Raw genomic sequence first — 20,309 nt, 5'->3', positions numbered from 1 at the left:
GAGGTAGGTGAGGAGTTCCTGTTTTTGGGTGCTGCAGAATCTGCAAACAGGCTGTGCAGACTGCAGCTTCCCCTGCCTGCTGCACAGTTTCCGTTTTTAGGCCTGCAGCAGACTGCCGCTGCTGCTCCACCTGCTGCTCATTCCATTTTTATCTGAAAATTCTGCTATGGCCAAGTCAAAGAAGGAAAAACAACGGGCTGATGATTCCACTGCCGGCCAGCCAAAGACCGATGGCGGGCCGACAAGCCCGTCCAAACTGCTTCCACCAAACCGTCCACCAAACAGGGCACCACCACCGCTGCCGGCAAGGTCAGTACTATGGCTTTTTTTAATGAATTCATTTCTGATATGGAGGCCACCCCCTCCCACATTGCAAAGAACGTTGCAGCTATGGCAACCGACAACCAGCCAGTGGGGAAACTGTCGGTGACCGAGAATGCCAAAAAGAAGCCGGTCTTTTTCGCAGGTCTTTTCAGTGCAAATCGCAAGCTCACTGATGAACATAAGCTCACAAAATTTGCGGTGGATGATGGCCCCCTCACGTTGGGGTCCGATGACCTACTTGATGTCCGGGCCAAATTGGAATTTTGTCTTGTCGGCTACGTAGCCGGCAAATTCCCTTGACTGAAAGTAATCCGAACGCTTTCTTAATCTTGGGGAGCAAGCTTCCAGCAGCACGAAAGTGGGTGGTTAGTCTTTCGTTTCGCCCGGGAGGAAGATAGGCAGCGAGTACTAGCCGGAGGTCACTATTTCGTGTATGGACGGCCCCTACTCTTGAAGCACATGTTGGACTGCTTCGAATTCAAGGAAGATGATATCAGCCTCACGCCGGTTTGGGCCACACTTCCATCGCTGCCCTTTGAGTGTTGGCATCCAAATGCTCTAGGGAAGATTGACTCCAGGATTGGCACTCCCATTGCCAATGGACTCACTCACAATGAAAATGGAACGAGTCTCTTACGCCAGAATCCTGGTTGAAGTGGATGCATCAAAGAAGCTAATCGAGCAAGTGGAGTTTGTTATGTCAAATGGCATAACTCGGAAACAGTTGGTGGTCTACAAATTCGCACCCAAGTTTTGTACAGCTTGCAACAGATTTGGGCATTTGCAAGAGACCTGCCAAGGTCTATCGGCCGTTGCCCCCACAGTCGTCCCGACCGCTGCCACACCCGATGCTGCACCTGTTAAGCCGGCAGAGGCAACAAAGTCCAAGCCTGGTGAATGGATGATCGTGAATAGGAGGAACAAGGGCAAAGCCACAGCTACTGTAGCCAAGCCGGCAGTGGAGGCACAGCGACCGACTTCTCCACCGGCCGGTAAGGTGGAACAGGGACGGCTGAATATGAAGGCACCACAACCAGTCATGTTGAAGGATAAACAGGTTCGTTCACCAGCCTATTCAGATAGCTCATCCAATGAGTCCCCGACGGCCACTCATCATGAATTGCTGGGGATAAAAACCGATGGGATTGTAGGGACGTATAGCCATCCGGAAAAGCAGGCAGGAGGGGACTCTCCCCCTCTATCACCATGAAGATCGGTTTCTGGAATGTGAGGGGCTTTAACCGGCCCCTCAAACACAATGGGGTCGCCCACCTCATTAACAATAACCGGCTTTGTCTCTTGGGCATTTTAGAGACAAAGCTTACAGCTTCATCTATCCAGAAGATTCTCAGTCGCTCACTTCCGGGGTGGTGCCAAGCCAAAACCTTTGACACCATCGCCGGCGGACGTATCCTTGTGGTTTGTGATCCGGCAATCATTGACATACATCCGGTGGATATTTCGCCCCAAGTGATTCACTGCCGTGCCACGAATAAGTCCTCTCAACTCTCCTTCTATATTTCATTTACATATGGTCTTTATTCTGTTGTTAATAGAAGGAGCATGTGGGAGAAACTTTCTGTTTTGGGCCAATCACGGAACATTCCATGGCTTATTATGGGTGATTTCAACTGTGTTAAATCTCTCAATGTGAAGTAGCTTGGAGTGGCCCCAACTTGGTATGAGCTTAAGGATTTTGTGGACTGCTGTACAACGCTTGGATTACATGACGTTCCCACTACGGGCTGCTACTACACTTGGTATTCCAACAATGAAAGCAACCCCGTATGGTGCAAGCTCGACCAGGTCCTTTACAACAATGAATGGCTTGAGGGCGGTTTGCATTGCAGTGCCCATTTCAATCCATCGGGATGCCTCTCCGACCATTCTCTGGGTATTATTTCTATTTTTGATCCTGCACCAACTAAGCCAAAACCGTTTCGCTTTTTCAATATGTGGGCAGATCATCCGGATTTCCTAGCTACTGTCGAAGCTAGATGGAATTTGAGCGTGGATGGAACGTCGCAATTTAGCCTTTGCAAGAGATTGAAAGCACTCAAAGGCGCGCGTAAGGCTTTCAACACGCAACACTACAGCCACATCTCCTTTAGGGTGAAAGAGGCTGAACTTACCCTGCAAGTTGCCCAGAATCAACTTGAATCCAATTCGGGAGATGTGGCGCTACGGGACTCTTTGGGTGCTCCTAGGAAGAAGGCCGATTTCCTTGCCGAGGCCGAACGACATTTCTTCTACCAGAAGGCCAAGATCCACCATCTTAAAGAGGGGGACCGCAACACCAAATTCTTCCACAACATGGTGATGAGGAATGTCGCTAGGAATTCCATCGGAGCAGTCATTAGAGCGGATGAGACTGTTATCACTACCGCCGAGGATATTGCCCAAGAGTTCGTTGACTACTACACATCACTCTTGGGCACCGAGGCTCAAATCCTCCCTGTCGATGATGGTGTGTTTGAATGGGGCCCCATACTCTCTCCCGAGCAGACCGCGGACCTTTGTCGGGCAGTCACACCGTTGGAGGTCAAGGAGGCCATCTTCCACATTAGCGACAACAAAGCTCCCGGCCCAGACGGATATTCCTCGTGCTTTTTCAAGAAAGCATGGAACATTGTGGGTGATCAAGTTTGTAGGGCCGTCTTGGATTTCTTTAGGAGTGGGCGGATGCTACGGCAGCTCAACCACACTATCATTGCCCTTGTGCCGAAATCAGATCATTCCACCTCTGTTGCGGATTACCGGCTGATTTCGTGCTGCAATGTGATCTACAATGCCATCACAAAAATCATCTCGGACCGGCTAGCGCCTGTTTTGGAGCACCTGATTGACCGATGCCAAGCAGCGTTCGTTGGAGGCTGCAATATCACTGACAATATTTTCTTGGCCCAAGAAATGGTGCGGCAGTACTCGAGGAAATGAATTTCACCTCGATGTACTATCAATGTCGATCTACGCAAGGCATTCGATTCGGTCTCATTGTCATTTCTCGTTCGAGTGCTTCACGGGTATGGTTTTCCACCACTGTTTATAAATTGGATTATGAAATGCGTTTGCAATTCTTCTTTTTCAGTGGCATTGAACGGCTCCCTTCACGGGTTTTTTCCGGGGAAGAAAGGCCTTAGGCAAGGAGACCCGATGTCGCCGGCCCTCTTCCTTCTTTGCATGGAATATTTCTCTCGATTGGTCAAGAGGAAAACAACCACTTCGGACTTCAACTTTCACCCCAAGTGCGAGAAGTTGAAAATCACGCACCTCCTCTTCGCCGACGACCTCATGCTTTTCTCCTGTGGCGACCTTCCATCTATCCACATTTTGATGGAATGTCTCCAAGAGTTCAGGGACGCATCCGGCCTCTCCGTCAATACCTCGAAGTCAAGCATTTTCACAGCGGGCATCCAAAATGAGGAGCTTGACGGGATTCTCACTCGGACGGAATTTGCGAGAGGTGAGAGACATGCATAACCCGAAAGCATCCGGTGGTTTACGAATTCACCCTAAAATTCTGCACAGCCTGCAACAGATTTGGGCACTTGCAAGAGACATGCCATGGTCTACCGGCTGTTCCCCGCCGCAGCTGTCTGTGCCGCTGCCACCCCTGCTGCACCTGTTAAGCCGGCAGAGGCAGCAAAGAAAAAACTTTGCTGAATGGACGATCGTGCAGAGGAGGAACAAGGGCAAAGCTACGGTTACTGCAGCCAAGCTGATAGTGGAGGCGCAACAACCGGCTTCTCCACCGGCGGGCAAGGTGGAATAGGGACGGCTAACCATGAAGGTTCCATAGCCTAAGGATAAGTAGGTTGCTTCTCCGGCATATTTAGAGTGCTCATCAACTGATTCCCCGACGGCCGCGCAACATTCAATGCAGGGAACAAAAACTGATGAGATTGCAACGACCGACAACAAACCGAAAAAGCAGGCCGGAGGGGAGTTCCCCCCTCTATCCCCATGAAGATTGGATTTTGGAATGTGAGGGGCTTTAACCAGCCTCTCAAACACAATGGGGTTGCCCACCTCATTAAGAATAACCGGCTTTGCCTCCTGGGCATTTTGGAGACAAAGCTTGCAGTATCATCTATCCTGAAGATTTTTAGCCGCTCATTTTTGGGACGGTGCCAAACCAACAACTTTGACACCATAGCCGGCGGACGCATTCTTGTGGTTTCGGACCCGACAGTCATTGACCTACATCCCGAGGATATATCGCCTCAAGTGATCCACTGCCGTGCCACGAATAAGTCCTCTCAACTCTCCTTCTATATCTCATTTACATATGGTCTTTATTCTATTGTCAATAGAAGGAGCATGTGGGAGAAGCTTTCTGATTTGGGACTAACACTGAGCATGCCATGGCTTATTATGAGCGATTTCAATTGTGTGAAATCTCCCGAGGAGAAGTAGCTTGGAGTGGTCCCGTCTTGGTATGAGCTTAAGGATTTTGTGAAGTACTGTGTAGCGCTCGGTTTACTCGATGTTCCCACTATGGGCTGCTACTACACATAGTATTCCAACAATGAAAGCAATCCTGTATGGTGCAAGCTCGATCGGGTCTTATACAACAATGAATGGTTTCAGGCCGATTTGCATTGCAGCGCCCATTTCCACCCACCGGAATGCCTTTCCGACCACTCTCCAGGTATTATTTCTATCTTTGATCATGCACCCACTATGCCAAAACCGTTTCACTTTTTCAATATGTGGGCAGATCATAATTTCTTAGCTACTGTTGAAGCAAGATGGAACTTGAGCATGGAGGGAACGTCGCAATTCAGCCTTTGTAGGAGACTGAAAACATTTAAAAGCGCGCTCAAGGCATTCAACAAGCAGCACTACAGCCACATCTCTACTAGGGCGAAAGAGGCTAAGCTTGCATTGCAAGATGCCCAGAGTCAACTTGAATCCAATTTGGGAGATGTGGTGCTCCGAGACTCTTTAGGAGATCTTAGGAGGAAGGCCGTTTTCCTTGCCGAGGCCGAACAACACTTCTTCTACCAGAAAGCTAAAATCCACTTTCTTAAAGAGGGGAACTGCAAGACCAAGTTCTTCCACGACATGGTGAAGAGGAATGTCGCATGGAATTCCATCGGGGCAGTCACTTGGGCGGACGGCACTGTTATCACTGCTGCCGAGGATATTGCCCAAGAATTCGTTGATTACTACACATCACTCTTGGGCACCGAGGCTCACACCCTCCCTGTCGATGGTGGTGTGTTTGAATGGGGCCCTATACTCCCGCCCGAGCATACTGCGGAGCTTTGCCGGGCAGTCACGTCGTTAGAGGTCAAGGATGCCATATTCCATATTAGCGACAACAAGGCTCCCGTTCCAGATGGATATTCTTCATGCTTTTGTATATCTCTGGGTATGCTCAGAGTATACTGTAAATATTCTTGGATGAATGAAACTTACATTTCACCAAAAAAAAAAAAAAAAGAGCTCTCTCAGTAGGTCAAGAGTGTTTCTCCCTCTAGATTGAATGCTCCTACTTCTCTCTAGTGTGCCTCAACTTTGATTTGCACTTTAATGAATCTTCTTCAAGTTTTTGCAAATTCTGGACCGATTAGACGCATCTTCTTCCGTTGCTCTTCGTTTCTACCGAACGATTTTTGAGTTTTGAAGCTGTCTTGCCGTCTGCAAAGCCTCCACCGAAGGTGAGAAATAGTTTTTGTAGTTAACGCGAGTCATCAGCACGCGTTGACTATGTCCCTGCCCTTTGTACATACCGCCTGTCGCTCCTATCGATTGAATGCTCCGGTGAAGTGTTTGGATCAAGGCGACGTGGGCGGTTCGCTGCCCGCGAGTCGCGAGAAGTCAATTGAACTTTATCATTTTGAGGAAGGATAAGTTGTAACAAGGTTTTTGTAGGTGAACCTCCGACAGGATCATCGTCGAAACATGCAAAAATAGACCGCGAATAAGTTATCAACAAAACTGGGGCCCGAGCATAGGGCGAATGCCCCCATCCAGCCTCCTCTCCCGTCGGTGCGCGCTCACGCGTGCGCCGTGCGGGCTAACGAACCCCCGGCGGTACGCGCTAAGGAAAACTGAACGAAGCGTCCGCCGCATGTGGCCCCCGTCCGCAGGGTGCACGGGCGGAGGGGACGTCTCTCGAATGTCAAAACTACTCTCGGCAACGGATATCTCGGCTATCGCATAGATGAAGAACATAGTGAAATGCGATACTTGGTGTGAATTGTAGAATCCCATGAACCATCTAGTTTTGAACGCATGTTGCGCCCGAGGCTATTGGGCCAGTGCAGGTCTGCCTGGGCGTCACGCATCGCGTCGCCCACCCCGCATCTTGTGGGGGGCGGACATTGGCCTCCCGTGCCCATAGCGTGCGGCCGGCACAAATGCGATCCTGCGGTGATGCTCGTCATGACCAGTGGTGGTTGAACCCTTAACTCGCATGGTGTCATACTGCGGTCGGCGTCGTCCGCTCGGGCATCACGTCGGACCCAAAGGCGCCAGCGCCTCCGACCGCGATCCCAGGTCAGGCGGTATCACCCGCTGAGTTTAAGCATATATAAGCGGAGGAAAAGAAACTTACAAGGATTTCCATAGTAATGGCGAGGGAACCGGGAAAAGCTCAACTTGAGAATCGGGTGGCTTCGCTGTCCGAATTGTAGTCTGGAGAAGCGTCCTCAGCAGCGGATCGGGCCCAAGTCCCCTGGAAAGGGGCGCTAGAGAGGGTGAGTGCCCCATCGTGCCCGGACCCTGTTGCACCACGAGGCGTTGTCGGTGAGTCGGGTTGTTTGGGAAAGCAGCCTCAATTGGGCAATAAATTCTGTGCAAGGCTAAATACGGGCGAGAGACCGATAGCGAACAAGTACCGCGCGGGAAAGATGAATAGAACTTTGAAAAGAGAGTTAAAGAGTACTTGAAATTGTTGGGAGGGAAGTGGATGGGGGCCGGCGATGCGCCCCGGTCGGATGTGGAACAGCGAGAGCCGGTCCTCCGATCGGCTCAGGGCGTCGACCAGCGCGGATTGAGGCGGTGGCCAAAGCCCGGGCAGTTGATATGCCCACGGAACTCCGTCGCCCTGATTGTGGCTGACAACGACGGGCGGTGTTTACAAATGGCAGGGACGTAGTCAATGCAAGCTGATGAATCACGCTTACTAGGAATTTCTCGTTAAAGACCAACAACTGCAATGATCTATCCCCATCACGATGAAATTTCAAAGATTACCCAGGCTTGTCGGCCAAGGCTTAGACTCGTTGAATACATTTGTGTAGCCCGTATGCGGCACAGAACATCTAAGAGCATCACAGACATATTATTGCCTCAAACTTCGGCGGCCTAAAAGGCCATATTCCCTCTAAGAAGCTGGCCGCGAAGGGATACCTCCGGATAGCTAGTTTGCAGGCTGAGGTCTCGTTTGTTAACGGAATTAACCAGACAAATCGCTTCACCAACTAAGAACGAACATGCACGACCACCCATAGAATCAAGAAAGAGCTCTCAAGAAAGAGCTCTCTCAGTAGGTCAAGAGTATTTCTCTCTCTAAAACGAATGCTCATCTTTCTCTCCAGAGCGCATCAACTTTGATTTGCTCTTTAATGAATCTTCTTCAAGTTTCTGCAAATTCTGGACCGATTAAACGCATTTTCTTGCCTTGCTCTTCATTTCTACCAAACGATTTTTGAGTTTTGAAGTTGTCTTGCTGGTTGCAAAGCCTCCACCGAAGGTGAGAAACAGTTTCTGCTGCTTTTTCCAAATTTCAGCCGCTGCTTCTGTTTGCTTGTTGTTTTGGCGAAAATTTCCTGCACGTTGCAGCCATTTGCTGCTGCTGAGCCTTTTCTACCATTTTCTTTGGCCAAACTCAACTTCCCGGTGGTAGGAGGGGTCTTTCCATTTGAATTTTGAATTTCTGGTTGCTGCAATAACTGCGCTGCTGCTGCACAGCCTACACTTTTCCTGCTGCCAGTTTGAATTTTCTGCAGCAGTTTCCACTTTTGGTGCTGCAATTTTCTACAACAATTTTCTGTCGTTGCCACACATCCAATTTTGCCTAAAAGTCCTGCTATGGCAATGACCAAGAAATCAAGGAAACCTGCTGAAAATGCTGCTTCCGGCAGCCCTTCAGCCAGTCATCGGCAGCAGCCGAATCCTTCAAAACTGTTGCAACAGTCCGACAGTTGACCACCAAACCGGCCGGCCAGCAACCTGACGCCACCACCACTTCCGGTAAGGTTAATCATTTGGGTTTTAGTGATTTTATTTCTGACTTGGAGGCTTCTTCCTCCTTTATCACAAAGATGATGCACCGAATGCAACTGCCTCTCGATCGGAAGAAAAATAGCCGATAAAAGATGCTTTCGCTGAAGATGCCGGCAAGAAAACTGTCTCTTTAGCGGGATTATTCAGCACCAACCGTAAACATACCGATGAAAACAAACTCAGCAAATTTGCAGTTGATGATGGCCTACTCACCTTGGGGTCCAATAACTTGCTTGACGTCCTAACCAAACTAGGTTTCTGTCTCGTCAGCTACATTGCCGACAAGTTTGCGGGATTGAAAGACATCCGTGCACTTTCCCAATTTTGGGGAAGCTTCCAACAGCATGATAGTGGCTGGTTAATTTTCAGATTTGCACGCGAGTTGGACAGGCAGCGTATCTTAGCCGGTGGGCCCTATTTCGTCTACGGAACGCCGCTCCTTTTGAAGCATATGCCGGAACGCTTCGAATTCAAGGAGGATATTAGTCTCACACTGGTGTTGGCCACACTTCCATCACTCCCCCTTGAGTGTTGACATCCTAATGCCCTCAACAGAACTGGTTCGAGACTTTGCACGCCCATTGTCATGGACTCGTTAACAATGAAGATGGAACGGGTTTCGTATCTCAGAGTCCTGGTAGAGGTGGATGCATCGAAGAAACTCATTGAGCAAGTGGATTTTGTTATGCCAAATGGTGTAACCCATAAGCAGCCGGTCGTGTACGAGTTCACGCCCCAGTTATGCACTGTTTGCAACAAGTTTGGGCACTTGCAGGAGGCCTGCCAAGGCCCTCTGGTATCAGCCTTTCCTGCCACAGTCGCCCCCGCTGCTGCACTTGTTAAGCCGACAGAGGCAAAAAAGATTAAGCCTGTCGAATGGACGGTGGTGCACAGGAGAAATAATGGAAAAGCCATTGAGGCCTTTAAACCGACGTCAAAAGTGCAGTGACCGACTTTTCCACCGGACGACAATGGTGCAAAAGGGACTTGCCGGCTTCGGCAGACCCCGCAATCACAAGGATGCGTCCACCGGTGAGGGCACCTCATTCCTTTTAAGTTCGAGTGGTTGCAGTGTCTTCGAAGCCGGATGTCCCTTCTTCACCTTGCCGGCCGGTGGAGAAATCGGCCGTTGCACTTATGATGTCGGTTTCACAGCCTCAATGGCTTTGCCCTTATTTCTCCTTTGCACCACCGTCTATTCGGCAGGCATAGTCTTTTTTGCCTTTCGGCTTAACAAGTGCAGCAACGGGGGCTGCTGTGGCAGGAACGGCCGGAAAGTGAGGGCCTTGGCAGGCCTCCTGCAAGTGCCCAAACGTGTTGCAAACAGTGCAGAACTTTGGCATGAACTCGTACATGACCGGCTGCTTACGGGTTACGTCGTTTAGCATAACAAACTCCACTTGGTCAATGAGTTTCTTCGATGCATCCACCTCTACCAGGATTCTGCCATACGAAACCCGTTCCGTCTTCATTGTTAACGAGTCCATGGCAATGGGCGTGCCAAGTCTCCAACCAATTTTGCTGAGGGCGTTAGGATGCCAACACTCAAGGGGGAGTGATGGAAGTGTGGCCCAGACCAGTGTGAGACTAATCTCATCCTCCTTGAATTTGAAGCATTCCGGCATATGCTTTAAAAGGAGAGGCCGTACGTAGACGAAATAGGGCCCATCGGCCAAGATACGCTGCCTGTCCTCCTCGTGTGCAGATCTGAAAACTAACCAGTCACTCTCATGTTGTTGGAAGCTGGATCCCCAAGGTTGGGAAAGCGCACGGATCGCCTTCAGTCCCGCGAACTTGCTCGGCAATGTAGTCGACGAGGCAGAAATCTAGTTTGGTTCGGACGTCAAGCAAGTCATTGGACCCCAAGGTGAGTGGGCCATCATCAACTGCAAATTTGGTGAGTTTGTTTGCATCGGTAATCGTGCGATTGGTGCTGAATAATCCCGTAAAAGAGACAGTTTTCTTGTCGGCATTTTCAGCTGAAACATCGTAGCAAACATCAGGCTCAGTCAATCCCAAGGTAATCAAACCCCCAAATGGGTCCAGTCAAATAAATCAAAACCCTAGTCCAACAACTCCTAGTCAGCACTCAGTCAAACCTTCGGCAAAGCTCCGGCGACAATTCAGCCAGATCACTGGCGACAGCCCAAACCCCGTAAAAAATTTCAGCTAACTAACGGCAAAAACTCCAACGATCAACAACAAATTTAGATGAGCAAATTTTAGCAATCAACAGTAGCAAAAATCAGCAAGAAATCCATGAACAGCGCAACAGAAATTGCAGAAATTCGACGAATGAACAACAACAAAAATCAATAAGAAATCTATGAACAGCGTAGCAGAAAATTCATAGAAATTCGATGAATGAACAGATGCAGTGAACGAAATTCGATGAAATTTAGCAATCAACAGCAATAATTCACAACAAGAAATTACAGAAGCAGTAGAGAAAGAACAGCGCAGTAGTAGAGAAAGAACAGCGCAACAGCAACAGAAATTACAATAGAAATCCGACGAAATTCAATAGCAATTAGCAGCGAAATTCATCAAATTCCAGCAACAAATTAGCAGCAAATTCAGGCGAGATCACCAGATGAACAGCAATAAACCTCAACGAGGAACAAATCAGCAAGATCCAACAGAAAATAACACAAACCAGTGAAAAGTTTTGCAACACGTAGAAACAGCGAAAATCGACGAAAATCACAACAAATTCGATGAATTAGACACTCAGATGGGCCTCCAAACCAAAACTAACATCACCCATACTAAATCTACAAAAACCCAGACGAAATTCAGAGAAGAAATCCATCACAAACCTTCGCAAAAACGAAGAAAGTCGCGCGGCAATCAATGCTTGAGCCCAGCCTCAATTCTCAATGAAAAATCAAATTGAAGAATGGGAAATGCTCCCCATGAGACGAGGAATCGATTGATATAAATGGCAGTTTGAAAGCCATCAGAACGGCGACGAAATCGATAGAAGAATCCGGCGAGAAACAGGGCAAAAAACTGTGAACCTGCTTCAATTGCTGATCTACGGCACGACGCTTCTCCAGCAGCCACACGCGCAGTATGGAGGTGACGGTCTTCTGATGGCGAGCAAAGTGGCGGTGGGAAGAAAAATTCTGGCGGCCGGCGACGGCAGCAAGGTACAATTAATGCAGTGTGTGTAGTGTGTGTGCGAACAATTGAGAGGTTTATTCCATTTCTAGAAGTCCATTTGATTTAGATTGTACTTATTCCAATTACCAGACTCCTAGAGTCCGGTATTTTTATTTATTGTCACTACCTGCCCGTTCGAGATCTACATCTTTAAATTGAAAGGTCCAAATGATCAACTCTGCAATCAATTGTTAGAATAAATAGGTATTCAAATTGTTCATTTGAAAAAATGAAAACCCTTCTTATTGGATGATCATGATACTTCCTGAAAATTGAAATTCCTGATCAATGGAGGAACACCCTTTTTGTTCAATAAGATGCCAAAGCAGATGATTGACTCATGCCATATTAGAAATAATCGCAGGAAATCCTTTGATAATGCGGATTCCTATTCCTCGGTGTCACGGGCTGCCCACGAACTTAGCACTCTTGACGCACACTTCGGCCACTCAACCGTTCTACATGACCGACCAAACAACCTCGCCGACAAACGCTCGACATCCGCAGTCTTAGAGTTTTAGGCGTTGGTCCTTTATTTCTGCTATGTTATTTCTGCTTTAGTTTGTTTAGATTGCTCAGGGGACGTTAGGCCTCTTGAGGTGTGTTTTTCAATTATTTTAATGTTAGTGTTCTAAATAGGATTTTTATTTTTAAACCTATTATAGGGGGGAACGAGTACAAGAAACCTGGTTAAGTGACGTGTTAGAGTCCCAATCAAGGCGATCCCTTTGCTCTATCATCATTGTCTACTGTATACGCATTTTTCAGCATTAATAAAATTGCCTTTCTGAAATTGCGTGTGCAATTTGTTGTCATTGCGTTTGTTGATCTCGTAATTGTGATTCCTGTCGGTGCGCTACGTTAGTGTCGAGTGGAAGTGTGTTGCGATTGGCTGAAGTAGTCAGCGGACTACTAGCCACATGGTGCGCATTGCGGTAGGCGCCTCATGAGAATTAGTATCAGAGCCTCGTGCCATCATGAGGCCGAGGCGAGTTTTGATGACCCAAGTGAATCCTGCTGCACGGATGTTGGGGCAAGATACGTAGAGCCCACCACATGCAGCATCGCCTAGCGAGCGAGCTGAGAACCTGGAGGACGAACTACTCCCAGTTGACAAAATTGGAGGAGAAGGTCTCTTCCCTCAAATCTGAGATTACGGTGCTGAATTCGGAGCTGGATAAATGTCGGAGGTGATCATTAGCCTACTCCAACATGCAGTGAGTAACGCCCCTATTGTTGCTCATAGACCCAGTGCTAAGCTTTGGATTTCCGACTCGCTGACAGCGTCTCGTGGGCCTTTCTTTTGGAGGCGATCCGAGAGCAGTTCCTCCTGTAGAACGTCGAGTACAATCGCAGGCGGGTATTGCGGAAGTTAGAACATAAAGGTTCCGTGCTGGAATATGTGAAAGCTTTCTTAGTGCTAATGCTGAATATCCGATACATGTCAGAGAAGGATAAGCTGTTCACTTTCATGGAAGGCTTGAAATCGTGGGCGCGTCTTGAGCTACAGCGCCAATGGGTGATTGATTTGAGTCGGCTATGATAGCAGCTGAATGCTTGGAAGATTTCAACTTCGAAGGGACAGGTAGACGACGCCTAGCCCCGCATAGAATAAGCCGGGTTGGGCGAGATCGTTCAGGAGTAATTCCAATAGATGTGGGGGAGATTAGAAGCCCCAATCTCAAAGTAGTTCGCAGGGCAGTTCAGGCAGGTACAAGCCCAAGGAGAACAGGCAAGGGACTCCACAGAGGAGCAGCGGGTGTTTCCTATGTGATGGTCTGCATAGATTTCGGGACTGCCCGAAGAAACAGTGGTTGAATGCGCTGGCGACCTTCACCGACAAGGCATCCCCCGTGAAGGTTGTGGAGCCACAAGCATCGACAATGGCGGGAATGGCTCAAATGAGGATGAGTACAACTTGGGCGTCGTCTCTGAATGGTGTAGTACGTTGTCCACGGTGGCAGCAAAGAAGGTTGTGCCACCCCTTGCGAGAAGGATTGCGCCGGCTTTCACCGCGAGTAAGTAAGAAGTACAACCCCAGAATTTTAGGAAGAAAGGGTTGATGTTTGTTGATGTGAAAATTCATAGCAAGTCCATCTGTGCCATGATTTATACTGCAGCCTCTCATAACTACCTTGCTAGCGCCGAAGTGGCGAGACTCGGGCTCGTGCTGGAGAAAGGAGTTGGGCGAGTGAAGGCGATCAACTCAGACGCACAACCCATTGCTGGTGTGGCCAAATCTATGCTGATTAAGGTGGGTCCTTATGAGGGCAACCAACTTTCTGTCGTGGTGATGGACGACTTCAAGCTCATCCTCAGGCTTGAATTTTTGCGGGATACACGTACAACGATCTTACAACATGTTGATTCACTGATGATGATGGGAGCAAAATGGTGTATCACCCCCACATTAGCCTGGCGCACAAGAGAGAAGAATCTGTCGGCCATGTAGTTTGAGAAGGGGCGCATGCGAAATTATCCATCCTACTTGTGTACTCTTCGTTTTGAGGAGATAGAGGAGCGTTAGCGCTCATCCCTGGTGAGATAAAAAGGTTGTTGAGAGATTTTGAGGACGTGATACCAGATGAGCTGCCTCGGAAGCTACTGCCGAAGAGGGTAGTAGATCACGAGATTGAGTTGATGCTAGGCACGAAACCTCCCGCTAGGGCACCGTACCGGATGTCGCAACCTGAGCTTAGGAAGCAGTTGAAGGATATGCTGAAGAACAGAATCATCAAATCTATTAAGTCGTCGTATGGAGCGCCGGTCCTATTTCAGAAGATGGTAGACGGCTCCTATGCTTGTGTTGTGACTATCGAACACTAAATAAGATTACTGTGAAGAACAAGTATCCTATACTGTTGGTGGCAGATTGCTTCAACCATTTAAGTCTGGCGAACTATATTACAAAGGTAGACTTGAGGGCAATACCGGCAGGTCCGAATCAAGGAGATCGACGAGGCGAAGACGAAAGTTGTCAAAAGGTATGGAGCTTTCGAGTTCTTGTCATGCCTTTCAGCCTGATGATTGCTCCTGCAACCTTCAGCACCCTCATGAACCAGGTATTCCATGGTTTTCTTGATGGATTTATAGTCTACTTGGACGACATTGTGGTCTACAGCAGAACTTTGGCAGAGCACGTAAACCATTTGTGGCAGATTTTGATGAGACTCCATGAGCACAAGCTACATGTGAAGGTGTCGAAGTGCTCGTTTGCTCAGGAAACTATCTGTTTCTTGGGGCACATTATGGAGATAGGCGTATTAGGATGGACCCCAAGAAAGTGCAGGCTATTGATGATTGGCGACCGCCGATCGATGTTCATGACTTGCGGTCATTTCTCGGCTTGGCGAATTATTATCGGTGCTTTGTGGCTTTGAACGGATTATGGAATGCATCTCAACTTTTTTATATCATGGATTATGGAATGCATCTCAACTTCCTCCATTTTAGTGGCTTTGAACGGCCCTCCATGGATTTTTTTCGAGGAAGAAAGGTCTAAGGCAAGGAAACCCAATGTCACTGGCCCTCTTCCGTCTTGTTATGGAGTATTTTTCACGGCTGATCAAGAGGAAAATATCCATTTTTTACGTTAACTTCCATCCCAAAGGTGAGAAGTTGAAGATCACACACCTCTTTGTCGTTGATCTTATGCTTTTCTCCTGAGATGACCTTCCATCTATTTACATCTTGATGGAATGCCTCCAAGACTTCAGGGACTCCTCCGCCCTCACCATCAATACTTCCAAATCATGCATATTTACAGCAGGCATCCAAGATGACGAGCTTGACAGGATTCTTGCTCGGACAGAGTTTGTGAGAGGAGAGATACCTATCCGGTACCTTGGCATTGCCCTAGTGGCGCAGCGGCTTTCAATAACCAACTATTCACCGCTTCAGGACCAGATTGCCAAATGCATATCCCAATGGACGACTAAATCCCTATCATTCGCATGCTGACTAGAACTCATTCACTCAGTTATTCAGGAGTTGGTGTGCTTTTGGCTCCAAATTTTCCCACTAACAGCAGCGGTCATTAAAAAATTCATTGACTTTGCAGGAATTTTATCTCGAACCCTAGGGGAGCACCAGTTGCTTGGGAGATAAGTAGGATACACGCATGGAATACAGTCAATTTAATTTCAACATAATGAGCTTCATCGCACCACATTAACTAACTCGCAATAAAACAACCAATTAAACTCCCTTTCTTTTAGTTTGCTTACCAGAAGGTGATATCGTGTTTTTTTCATCAACTCAGTCTCACCGTTGTATAAATTCAAGTAAATCCCCTTGACATCCGACTCATTAATCTCATTTTGCATCAAAGCTCTTTCAATTTACATCATTACTCTTTCATTTCGCATCATAGCTCTTTTATTTCATCATAGCTCTTTTATATCGCATCATAGCTCTTTTCATATTACATCAAAGCTCATTTCATTTCATTTCGTTCTCATATCGCATCATAGCTCTTTTCATTTCATTTTGCCTTACAGGCTTTTCAACACATCAAAGGGTATTCACACCACAATTATATTCAATTTCCACCACTCCCTCATTTTCACATATTACCATTCTTGTAAGCAACTAGTAACGCAAAATAATATATCAATATATTCTCATTCTCAGACACTCACAACACATCAAACAACAAAATAATATTTCAATGTACTTTCTCATTCTACGTACATAATATCGTCAATCAAAGTAAATCATCCATCACTCATATATTTTAGATAAATCAACTTCAGCATGAATTATAGATTTGTATAGAAGTAATACCATAAATAAATGGAACATATGTAGATAATACTAACTATTTATTTACCTTGAGTTAACAACAATTTTTTCTACTTAATCGATAATTGTCAGTCCTTTCACCTTACCTCCGTATTCTATAATGAGTTATACCACATATAATTAATATATCGAGGATATCGTAATTTTTTTAACTATAATATTAAATATTATTCGTAGAATTTCTAATAATTCTTTAATATTCCATTTCTATCAAAATATAGATCTTCGTTCTAGTTCTTCTTAGTAACTAGACACTCTAGGCCTCATAAAGATATTTATAATTTATCAAGTAATTCATAGAAATTCATTTAACCAAACCCCTTATATATTTATAACTACCATTTTTAATAACATCCTTAAATTAAATTATCATTAAAAACCTCCTTTTTATCGCTTTAATAACATAATATTTCTTAAGTACAATTTTCGGAATATTTCCACGGATTTTCTATCAATCCATCGCTACTATATAATTTAATTAAATAATAATACATAGAATTGCATATTTGGTTAACAATTCCGATGGAATTATATAAATTAGCTATAATATTATTCAAATCTAATAAATTTAATAATCTAATTAATCATATCATTTTTATATCCGATTTGATATTTAATTCGATACTATTTTAAATAGCAAAACTCGTAAAATATTTCTATTAAATAGTACATCACTCAATATAATCAGTATTTAATAAACGAACTAATTAAAAAATATAATTATATAAATTAATAAAAATTATAATTATAACTTCTGTACCTCCGGTTTTTCCTTTTTTCTTTCCGTTGAAAATGGTGTGTGTTGTGTGCTGTGTATTTGTGTGTGTGTATCAAAGGCAAAGAAAAAAAAAGAGAAAGAGAGAGTGAGGTGGCGGGGGCGATGGCCCCACCTCCCATTCTCAATTCTCTCTCTCTCTCTAATTACAAGTATATATATAAGTTACTAATATATATATATTATATTACTTACATATATATATATTATTATTATTATTTTATTTGTTTAATTAAACTTTTCTCAAAATACCCATCACATCCTTCCTAAATTTCTTGATTAATATAAGTTGCCCCCTAATATTATAACGAACTCCAATTTAATTCGTTCAAATTTTATTATATTTCAATTATGACCTATAATTTATTTACTAATCACTAAGTTTCATAAGAATTTACCAATTAATCGTACAATTATATATTATAATATTTGGGGCATCACAATCAGTCCCCTATCAGTATATGATGGATATATCTCCTATGTGCTTTGAGATAGTTTAGACTCTCTAAGTCTATGGCCGTAACGAGTGGTCGAATAGGAAATGATTTCCTCTGTCGATCAATAGAGTAAACGCCTCTCAAGTACTAAGCATAGCTATTTGGTTCAGGATGGGAACCGACGCCCAATTAATTTATAAGGTTTGGCTTAATTAATTGATTGGATCAATTAATTAGTATTTGGGCTTTGATTTATTTAATTATGATTAAATGAATCTTTGAACTTAGTTGAGCTAAAATTAATTTAATTAATTATTGTCCAATGGACTCTGGTTGGGCTTGATTTAATTTGATTAAATCAAGCCCGGTGCATATTTGAAGTCCAATCCCGTTTGAGGAGGTTGTAGCCAGTTAAGAAGGAATTCAAACTCCTCACCATGATGAAAATAATGGAGTGGTTATTTCATTATGGTTGGAGGTTATATGCATGTGTGTATCAATGCCTTGGAGGCAAACTTGGTAGTTACTGAATTTTGAATTCAATTATACGTAATATACAAAACTATACACATATCATGTAGAACCATCACCTAAGCTACGAAATTTGCTCTCCTTTCTCTCCAAAAATGTTCTCCTTTTTTGTTCTATATTGAATTAGATTCAATTTAGAACTTAAAACATTCCAAAAAGCCCTAATCAATACTGTTAGTTTGGAGTTGTTTCTCTTTTTGTTCTTTATTCCATCTAGTAATAGAAAAGAACTATATCTATGTTTTAGTATGGTGTGAAAAAATTAGAGGGGTTTTAATTTGGATCGTAAAGTGAACGGGAGAACGTAAAGGAAACAACGCACGTTGCTGCTCAACTATATAAACGAAAGGTAAAGTTTCATATTTTGTTTGTATGCTTTTTGTTTCATCCTCTAGCCACTTATCTAGCATGTTTATTTATTTATTATTATGCTTTTGAGAAACACTGAACGCCCAAATATTTCTAAGGGAACACCCTTTTAAACCGTTTTAATCATAATTTTTATTTCACGCTTTTTTCGTGTTTCAGGGCCATATTGATTCTTTTAGAACCATCTCAAAGCACATAAGAGACTCGACTGTCATATACTGACATATGACGGATTCTATCTTGGAACCCACCGTCCTCACTACATATTCTAATTGCACTGAACAAAACTTGTAATGACCATATCCAAGATACAGTTATCTTTCGTCAAATCCAAGATACAACCATCATATGCATGCAATTGCCATGGTTCCTGAAGTCCAAGGACTAATCCCATACTATCAGAGCCAGGAAGATCTAGTCATACCGACCTAGCCTCCAAGGCTTTCATGTGATGACTTTCCACTAGTCAGTTCAGTCGGCTTGACAACCTTGTCAACCACCCACTAAAATTGCATACACGTCCAATGAAACACGACACTCATTCAATGTATGTAACTTTAGTGAAAGTCTCAATAGGACTCTCAATGCCCATTTTCGAGATCCTCGACTTGGAACATTTCAAACCTAACCATTAAAAGTTGGTTTCATGGCCATCATCTAATGCACTGCCCAACTACATAGGTTGTACAATTTGGTTTGTGGGCTTTGTTGTGATGTTAAGCATATAAACATAATCATTGAGCATAACAAATACAATTGCCAAATAATGAATACTCACTCTATTCATAAACAATGTTACAATTACATCGAAATTATCAGAACAGATTACATAAAGGCCAATTCAATTGACTTTTTGATCACCTATTCTAACATTACACTTGTACCTCATAAGGTAAACATAGCTATACCGTGAGTGATCATCGGTAAAGGTTATGAAGTATGAGTATCCACCTCCAATCGGAGTATTTAGTTGTCCATAGACGTCCATATGGATCAAATTTAATAGATTGCTGGCAAGCGTGCTTTGTCCAACAAAAGACTTCTTATTCATTTTGCCTTTTAGATGGGACAAGCAAGTTGGCAGGTTATCCAAATCGTCTACCTATAGACTTTTTGAGTCTACCAACTTTCTCATCCTATCTTGAGACATATGGTCTAGCCTCGCATGCCAAATCTGTCCGTTATCATGATTATCGAATTTTTGTTTATGTTTCATAATCCAATTAGAGTGTTAATGCGATCCGATCACGATCACTAATGACGATGTTCACAAATCCCATATCTTTCGCAGAAACGACCTTGCCATTGCCCAACCTTAAGATCATCTCATCTTTACTTAGTCCTTTACTTCTTTCTAGCACCTGCAAGTTATTGTAGATGTGAGCTACACAACCGGTATCCAATATCCAAGAAGCAGAATTAGTTAGCATATTCACTTCAATCATAAACATATTTGTTTTGATAGGAGTTGTGGGTACTCCCTTTTACAATGCCATTTTTCTTACAGACAACGTTTGCATTCAACCGTTGTGAATCACAAACCTTCCCTTTTCCTTCACCAATTTCCACTGGGCTAATAGGGGAGCTTGGAGTGCTAGCAGTGGCTGCGACAACCTTCCCTTTTTCCTTCTTCCTCTTCTAGCATCTGACCATCTTACCTTTCTGTT

The 20,309-nt window shown here is 44.8% G+C and overlaps 2 protein-coding genes and 1 non-coding gene across 6 annotated transcripts in view; all 3 read left to right on the top strand.

Moving 5' to 3' along the window:
- Nucleotides 1-20,309, top strand: part of LOC105179979 (protein CASP-like) — a 46,645-nt gene that overhangs the window by 15,431 nt on the left and 10,905 nt on the right. The gene's annotated exons all lie outside the window — the stretch shown is intronic.
- LOC148784660 (uncharacterized) lies at nucleotides 5,008-9,097 on the top strand. The gene is made up of 2 exons (XM_088876501.1): nucleotides 5,008-5,701; nucleotides 8,817-9,097. Exons 1-2 carry the CDS (start codon nucleotides 5,008-5,010, stop codon nucleotides 9,095-9,097), a joined length of 975 nt encoding a protein of 324 aa, XP_088732627.1.
- On the top strand, nucleotides 6,462-6,615 carry LOC148784661 (5.8S ribosomal RNA). The gene has a single exon (XR_016063482.1). It is a non-coding gene; the product is annotated as a 5.8S ribosomal RNA (ribosomal RNA).

The sequence above is a fragment of the Sesamum indicum genome, linkage group LG12, assembly GCF_026168435.1.
Source record: "Sesamum indicum cultivar Baizhima isolate 11 linkage group LG12, ASM2616843v1, whole genome shotgun sequence".
In the NCBI taxonomy this organism is placed as follows: domain Eukaryota; kingdom Viridiplantae; phylum Streptophyta; class Magnoliopsida; order Lamiales; family Pedaliaceae; genus Sesamum; species Sesamum indicum.
Note: the sequence above shows the minus strand (reverse complement) of the source record. Positions and strands in the feature narration are given on the sequence as shown.